The 9036-nt window shown below is 39.3% G+C and overlaps 1 protein-coding gene across 2 annotated transcripts in view; it reads left to right on the top strand.

Moving 5' to 3' along the window:
* Nucleotides 1-298: 298 nt before the first annotated feature.
* LOC139565914 (protein MTSS 2-like) overlaps nucleotides 299-9036 on the top strand; it is a 125388-nt gene continuing 116650 nt past the window's right edge. For both annotated transcript variants that reach the window (XM_071386590.1, XM_071386579.1), the window contains exon 1: nucleotides 299-1112. In XM_071386590.1, coding sequence (XP_071242691.1) covers nucleotides 1041-1112 — 72 coding nt within the window. In that variant the 5' untranslated portion in view covers nucleotides 299-1040. The remainder of the gene's footprint in view (nucleotides 1113-9036) is intronic.

Here is a 9036-nt window from a genome sequence, read left to right as displayed (position 1 = left end):
AGTGATGCCTCACGCGCTGAGATGCAGTGCCTTAGACCGCTGTGCCACTCAGGGGCCCTGAAAGAGAGAGGCTGAGATCTAGCGTGAGGGAGAAGGGAATACAGGAAATTAGTTTAAAGAGTATATTGAGTAGAACGTCATTAGATATAGTTTCAAATATTGTGTTATCTTTTTTTAAGAGCAACGGGGCTGGCAGGTAGGATTTCGTTTCTCCGTCTCTGGCCCACACTCCAGTACAGTAGGTGGCGGTAATGCACCATAACGGATGCCAACCGCGGACAAACCCCACTGAAGAAGAAGAAGAAGACGAAGAAGAGGGAATATTGAGCGTACGGTGGTAGCAACACACACAAGGCAAGCCAACTCTAAACGATACGTGGATTCTCATCGAATATTTGGGTGAAAGGCCATGACACACATGTGCAAACAAGCTGAAAACGCATAGGAATAAGAGAAGTCATTTTCACCGGACCATGGGAAACTGAAATAAGATTTTTAAATAAATATTATTCGCTGACTAGTAAGTAATTTATCAAGAAATTGCCAGTTACCTGCCCGCGCGTTAGCTAGCAGGTCGCTAGTCAGGTATTGCTAGCCAGCCGCATTGTCTATTTGGCTGTGTGGTAGTTATAGGTTTGGACTTTCCATTCGAGCTACCGGGCGTACTCAACCATGCCATGTTTTCTCGGAGGTGTATCAAGTTGGCTGGCTAGCTAGCCTACCACACTGAGTCTGACTGGAACAGTATTGCAAAGACAGTTAACAGACAGTATGTGGTATTACTATTCCACATAGCTAGCTATGTATTGTGCCCCCCGATTTTTGTTTTACTCTCTAAATAACTAGCGTTAGCTAGTTACTTTGAAATATATTTGTCTCGATCGGGCTCTGTTTTTGTCTCAATTACTTGAACTTTGTACGTCGGGGTTTCCCTCAACATATATTTATAAACGCGTTACTATTAACAACGTATATTTATAAACGCATTTCTTTAACCTTAAAAGCTAGCTACTACTGTTAGGATTTTTTCGACTTGGAAAATGGATTCGGGTATTGAAAAGGAATGCAGCGCTCTGGGAGGGCTCTTCCAGATCATCATGAACGACATGAAGGTAAGAGAAGTTAACATTGGTTAAATAACATTCTTAGTACAGTAGATAGAACTCAAATAGATGTTAAAAGGTTATCTGGTGAGACACTTCAAGTAGTAGTAGTAGTAGCTAGCGAACTAAGTTATTTGCACTTTGCCACGTTTTTACGGCTTGCCTCAGTATTCATTTTGCCAACCCAAAGTGTGACTGAGGTAAAATTGGTTTTGTATTGGAATTTCGGTGGACATTCGGTTTTCACTCGTCAATAGCTATTTACTCAGCATGCCATGACTATGAACATGGTATTTTCTGAATCGGGGTGGATGGTAGAACCCCCTCCCCTTCTATCCTCCTCTGGTTCAGAATATATAATTTTCATAGTCATGTCGTGCTTTGGTTAAAGCTGCAGTATGTAAATTTTTTGGGCGATCTGACTAAATTCACATTGAAATGTAAGTTATAGATCTGTCATTCTAATTGAAAGCAAGTCTAAGAAGCGGTAGATCTGTTCTCTTTCTATGCTTCCTGTTAAGTTTAGATTTAGTGTCTTTGTTTTGTACGCCAACTTCAAACCGCTTGAAAATACAATGTTTTTGGGTAAAAATATATTTCACTGCGGTTAAGATGGTACAATGATTATCTACACTATACATTGCTTGTTTTGTCACAAACTGAAAGTAGGTTTTTACCACCCAGGAAATGGCGACACGATTTCTGCATATTGCACCTATTTAAGAGCTATTGAATATTGAGATCCGGAAGAAACCACTAATAATAAAAAATTAGGTGTGGATTGTTCTCCATCCACCCCTGATTCTTAATATACCGTTTTCATAGTCATGGCATGCTTGGTTCAGTAGCTATTGATGGGATAACTGAATATCCAATATATAACACATTTTACCTAGCTAAAACAAATGCAACAGGCTAACTAATGTTAGCCAACTTGCTGGTAGACCAACTCTACTTGCTTTGATGTTAGCTGGCTAGCTAACCCAAGCTGGAGTAGATCAAACAGGGTCATCCATTTTACCTGTAGCCTCTGGTCAGATTTTCTTCTAACTAGTGAACGTTAGCAAGCTGAATTTTAAAATCTGTGTAAGATGTATTTGTTGAATTTTATCATGACACACTATTGGATTTTCCCCCAGCTTTTCCCGAAAGTCTTTATCATACAAACTCGTCTTTTATCAAGTAATCTATCGCAACTATTTGCAAGTGTGACTTAACACCAATAGCACTCACTCACTTCTGAAATGTTTCCATTCGATTGTGCACAGGTGAGCAGGAAATTGGTCACTCTTGTCTATGTGAACAATACTATTGGGGGGTTACAGTAGACCTAACTTTTCCCGAAATATCTACTCAAGTATAGCAATAGTGTATAAAAGGGAGACTGTCTTAGATAAGAAGAGCCAAAAGCTGTCTTTCTTTGGTCATAAATGGTCATAAAGGCCACTAAGTCATCCAATGTCAGTGACTGTTATCCTGATTGGCAACTGACATTGGCAGGGTTGAGTTGCATGTGGCAGCAGCAGCCAGCAAATTACCAGCATGGCATCCCCAACATATGGCCATATATTCCCAAAATAATCATATTTAATTTACTTACAAGCAGCTAGGCCTATATCATTTTATGAAACTTATAGACCTCTACCCTTGGGCATGATACTAGGATTGCAACCAATGCCCTTTTTTATTAACTTCTTGAGGGCAGGGGGCAGCTTTTTCACTTTCGGGAAAAATAGCATGCCAAAATTCAACTGCTTGCTACTCATCTCCAGAATATAAGATATCCATATTATTATTAGATTTGGTTAGAAATCACTCTGACGTTTCTAAAACTGTTTGAATCATGTCTGTGAGAATAACAGAACTTATGTAGCAGGCAAAACCCTGAGGACAAACCATTCAGAATTTGTATTTCTTTGATGTCACTGTCTTTTCAATGAGTTTAAGAGTCACCAGATTTTTAAAGGACTTGCTTGCAGTTCCTACCGCTTCCACTGGATGTCACCAGTCCTTGGAAATCGGTTGAGGTTATTCCTTTGTGTACTGAAGAAGTAGGGCTGTCGTAAATGAGGGTCACATGAAGTAAATGTTTGGAGAGAGTCATGTTATGAAAAAAGTTGCGTCAGTTTGGTTTTGTATTGAACACAGATCATCCCGTCTTCAAATTGATCGATTATTAACGTTTAAAAATACCTAACGTTGTATGACAAAAGTAGTTTGAAATGTTTTGGTAAATTTACATGTAACTTTTGATATATTTTGTAGTGACTTGGCGAAAGTTGGAAGCTGTGTTTTTCTGGATGAAACGGTCCGAATAAATTGACATTTTGGATATATATCGACGGAATTAATCGAACAAAAGGACCATTTGTGATGTTTATGGGACATATTGGAGTGCCAACAAAATAATTTAGTCAAAGGTAAGGCATGATTTATATTTTATTTCTGCGTTTTGTGTCGTGCTTGCAGTGTTGAAATATGCTACTCTGTTTGTTTACTGAGGTGCTGTCATCAGATAATAGCATCTTATGCTTTCGCCGAAAAGCTTTTTTGAAATCTGACATGTTGGCTGGATTCACAACGAGTGTAGCTTTAATTTGGTATCTTACATGTGTGATTTAATGAAAGTTAGATTTTTATATCATGTTATTTGAATATGACTCGCTGTATTTTCCCTGGCTATTGGCCGGTGGGACGAGAAGTTAAAGGGTTAAATTAGAGGTAAATTGAGTAGGCTATTTCAGGTTGGGCCTAGGCCTATTTGCCCCACAGCTTCCCCATCTACTGTTTGCTCAATGCCAACACTTAAAGTCCATGGAGAATAAGAGCACCTCCTCCCAGCTGCCCACTGCCTTGAGGCTAGGAAACACTGTCACCACCGATAAATCCATGATAATTGAGAATTTCAATAAGCATTTTTCTACGGCTGGACATGCTTTCCACCTGGCTACCTCTACCCTGGCCAACAGCTCTACACCCTCCACGGCAATTGCCAATGCACCCCCCATGCTTCTCCTTCACCCAAATCCTGATGTTCTGAAAGAGCTGCAAAATCTGGACCCCTACAAATCAGCTGGGCTAGACAATCTGGACCCTCTCTTTGTAAAATGATCCATCGCAATTGTTGCAACCCCTATTACTTGCCTGTTCAGCCTCTCGTATCGTCTGAGATCCTTAAAGATTGGAAAGCTGCCGCGGTCATCCCCCTCTCCAAAGGGGGATGAGGGGTAGTTTCTTTTGTTGGTTTTGTAGTTTTCTATTCAATGCCATTACAGTATCCATTGACTTAGGACTCAAATTGCAGTTCCTATGCCTTCCACTCGATGTCAACAGTCTTTAGAAATTGTTTCAGGCTTGTATTCTGAAAAATGAGGAAGAGCAGTCTGAATGAGTGGACCCAAAAGTGTCAGAGAGCTTTTTCATGCACGCGACCCAGGAAGTGCCTTTCTTGTTTACCTTTTATATTGAAGCCGTTATTGTCCAGTTGAAATATTATCGACTATTTAGGCTAAAAACAACCTGAGGATTGAATATAAACATCGTTTGACATGTTTCTATGAACTTTACGGATACAATTTGGATTTTTTTGTCTGCCTGTTTTGACTGCGTTTGAACCTGTGGATTACTGAAGAAAACGCGTGAACAATCCGGAGGTTTTTGGATATAAAGAGACTTTATCGAACAAATGGAACATTTATTGAGTAAATGAATGTCTGCTGAGTGCAACCATATGAAGATCATCAAAGGTAAGGGATTCATTTAATCTCTATATCTGACTTGTGTAACTCTTCTACTTGGCTGGTTACTGTTTGTAATGATTTGTCTGCTGGGCTAGGTATGCTTTCGCCGTAAAGCAAAAAGGCTTTACCGCAAAAGCACACCGTATGTTTATGTTAAGTCAGAGCCTAGTCACAAAAAACATACAGCCATTTTCCAGCCAAAGAGAGGAGTCACAAAAAGCAGAAATAGAGATCAAATTAATCACTAACCTTTGATGATCTTCATCAGATGACACTCATAGGACATCATGTTACACAATACATGTATGTTTTGTTCGATAATGTGCATATTTATATCCAAAAATCTCAGTTTACATTGGCGCCATGTTCAGAAATGCCTCCAAAAATATCCGGAGAAATTGCATAGCCACATCAAATAACAGAAATACTCATCATAAACTTTGATGAAAGATACATGTTTTACATAGAATTAAAGATACACTTGTTCTTAATGCAACCGCTGTGTCAGATTTATTTTAAAAAACTTTACGGAAAAAGCACACCATGCAATAATCTGAGACGGCGTTCAGATATAAACAACATTTCTCCGCCATGTTGGAGTCAACAGAAATACGAAATTACATCATAAATATTCCAGAAGGTTCTCCCGTCTCTGCAGCACTCCACCAATCAGGCCTTTATGGTGGAGTCCACTCCGAATACTACTTCTCCGCTGGCGACGTCTTGGAGCAGCCTCTGGGTTAAGTTCAATTGCCTTGTAAGGTACGAAGAAAGGATCCAATTCAGGAAAGTCGTGTTCCTGGTTGAAATCCTGGTGATTTACTACCTCTCTATCTAAAAGTTATTTCCGACTGTATGTAATAAATAATGCAAAGAAAGTTGTGACATAACGTGAGAAATTACATAAAAATAAATAGCCCGGAGTTGCCCGAAAGAAGGCGGCCATGTCTATCGGTGCCATCTCATGTCATTATTGCCACAATGTAAGAAATAAGCATTTTGAAGATTATTTCTTCGACAATTGCTCTTTTTGATAGCAATTTCTGAGTATTCAGTATGGATAAATGACTTTTTTTCATTTACCTGCTGTTAACTTCGTACGGCTGAAATCCCGTTAAAGGGATCAACTTGACAACAGCCAGTGAAACTGCAGGCGCCAAATTCAAAACAACAGAAATCTCATAATTAAAATTCCTCAAACATACAAGTATTATACACCATTTTAAAAACTTGTTGTTAATCACACCACAGTGTCCGATTTCAAAAAGGTTTTACGACGAAAGCACACCATATGGTTATGTTAGGTCAGTGCCTAGTCACAGAAAAACACAAAAAGCAGAAATGGAGAAAATGAATCACTAACCTTTGATCTCAGATGGCACTCATAGGACTTCATGTTACACAATACATATTTATATCCAAAAATCTCAGTTTACATTGGCGCGTTATGTTCAGAAATGCATTGTCTCAAACAAACATCTGGTGATTTTGCAGAGTCACATCAAATTACAGAAATACTCATCATAAATGTTGATGACAATGCAAGTGTTATGCATGGAATTAAAGATATACTTCTCCTTAATGCAACTGCTGTGTCAGATTTCAAAAAAGCACACCATGCAATAATCTGAGTACAGCGCTCAGGCACCAAAACAAGCCATACAGATACCCGCCATGTTGTGGAGTCAACAGAAGTCAGAATTAGCATTATAAATATTCACTTACCTTTGATCTTCATCGGAATGCACTCCCAGGAATCCCAGTTCCACAAATGTTTGTTTTGTTCGATAAAGTCCATAATTTATGTCCAAATACCTCCTTTTTGTTCGTGCGTTTGTTTCACAAAAACAAATTCACAAGGCGCAGGCACTTAGTCCAGACGAAAAGTAAAAAAGTTCCATTACAGTTCGTAGAAACATGTCAAACGATGTATAGAATCAATCTTTAGGATGTTTTTATCATAAATCTTCAATAATGTTTCAACCGGACAATTCTTTAGAAATGAAAAGGAACAGAGCTCGCTCTCACGGCCACGCGCCTGACTTAGCTTATGGCATTCTGCCAGACCTCTTAGTCAAACAGCTCTTATTCTCTCCCCCTTCACAGTAGAAGCCTGAAACAAGGCTCTAAAGACTGTTGACATCTAGTGGAAGCATTAGGAAGTGCAATCGGACCCCATTTCCACTGTATCTTGGATAGGCAAAGACAAACCTACAAATCTCAGATTTTTTTCTCAGGTTTTTGCCTGCCATATGAGTTATGTTATACTCTCAGACATCATTCAAACAGTTTTAGAAACTTCAGACTGTTTTCTATCCAAATCTACTAATAATATGCTAATCTTAGCCTGGGTATCAGGCAATTTACTCTGGACACGCGCCCCCATCCATAAGAAGTTAAACGGTATATCGGCGAGTTTTGTTCCCCCAAAAATGGGAATTTATATCGGACCCCCCCCCCCAAAAAAATACAGTTTGTGCTCTAGTCTTTATAATATTGAATCCATTGCTGGCAGAACCACAGTCTATCAGGTGACTTTTCAGTGTTGGCATGTCAACACAGTGATTTAAGTGTCTGAAAAGCTGCCCTTGGGCATCCACCTTGCAGAAGTCTTAATGTACATACAACCTCAATTGGCAGACCAACCAGTGCCCCCCGCACATTGGCTAACCGGGCTATTTGCATTGTGTCCTGCCACCCGCCAACCCCTTTTTTACGCTACTGCTAATCTCTGTTTATCATATATGCATAGTCACTTTAACCATATGTACATACTACCTCAATCAGCCCGACGAACCGGTGCCTGTTTGTAGCCTTGCTACTGTGTATATAGCCTCGCTACTGTTAATTTTTCACTGTCTTTTTACTGTTTTTATTTCTTTACTTACCTATTGTTCACCTTTTTTACACTAAGTAAGCATCTCACTAAGGTCTCCACGTTATATTCGGCACACGTGACAAATAAACTTTCATTTGATTCATGTGGGAGCTGATGTTTGTCTGTATCACCACCTTGATAACATCTACGGGATCGGTGTCTCCCCCCCCCCCCCCCCCCCACACCACCACAGGTTGGTTGCGCTAACATAGCCTAATGTGATTAGCATGAGGTTGTAAATAAAAAATAACGTTACCCAGGACATGGACATGTCTGATATGGGCAGAAAGCTTAAATTCTTGTTAATATAACTGCACTGTCCAATTTACAGCAGCTATTACAGTGAAAGAATACCATGCTGTTTGTTTGAGGAGAGTGCACAATTATGAACTTATATGTATTAATAAACCAATTGGGTACATTTGGGCAGTCTTGATACAACATTTTCAACAGAAATGCAATAGTTTATTGAATCAGTCTAAAACTTTGCACATACACTGCCGTAGTGGCCAAAATCTAAATTGCTCCTAACCTGGATTATTACTTTTTGGCCTTTCTCTTGCATTTCAAAGATGATGAAACATAAAAACAAAAATGCATGTTTTTTTCTTCCTTTGTATTATCTTTAACCAGATATGGGTTATTATCCTGCGTTTAATTTCACATTTCCACACACTTCAGTGTTTCCTTTCAAATGGTATCAAGAATATGGATATACTTGGTTGATGTCCTGAGCTACAGGCAGTTAGATTTGGGTATGTCATTCTAGACAAAAATTTAAAAGAAATGGGGTGAATCCTTAAATTTAAGAAGTAACCTCCGCTGGTTCACTGGGCCCCAGTAGCCGTGTACCCTGGGCAGAGAACAGTGCCTAGGGCAAAGTCTCTCGGGTTACCCTGTTCTGGAAACAGCTCCTGAAATCTCCAGTCTAGAACACTGACCTGGTCTATGTATTGTGGTTGTAACAGAGCAAGATGCTTTATTTGCAGGTGCAACTGAGTTGGATCACTTCATTTTAGTATCACACTAAGGGGGAATTTAATTTAACAAGCCAATTGTTTTGTCTTGAGCACCACACTGATTTGCTGGTTTAACTGTAGCACAATTAACATTTCGACACTAAATGTGCATTTTCTTCTATCAATAACATGATCCTATGCTGACTATATATTGAGGAAGATGTTGCTGGCTGATTTTAAATCTAGTTGTTGTTGGGTCCCAACCTGCAAACATGCCAGTACTATTCTAATGGTTAAGATATCAAGACGTTATACACTAAATAATGAAAAGGTTCCTGGAGTATCCTTTAGGGGTT

This window comes from Salvelinus alpinus, chromosome 2, assembly GCF_045679555.1.
Source record: "Salvelinus alpinus chromosome 2, SLU_Salpinus.1, whole genome shotgun sequence".
Taxonomy (NCBI): Eukaryota; Metazoa; Chordata; class Actinopteri; order Salmoniformes; family Salmonidae; genus Salvelinus; species Salvelinus alpinus.
The sequence above is the reverse complement of the archived record's forward strand: the minus strand, read 5'-3'. Positions and strand labels throughout refer to the sequence as shown.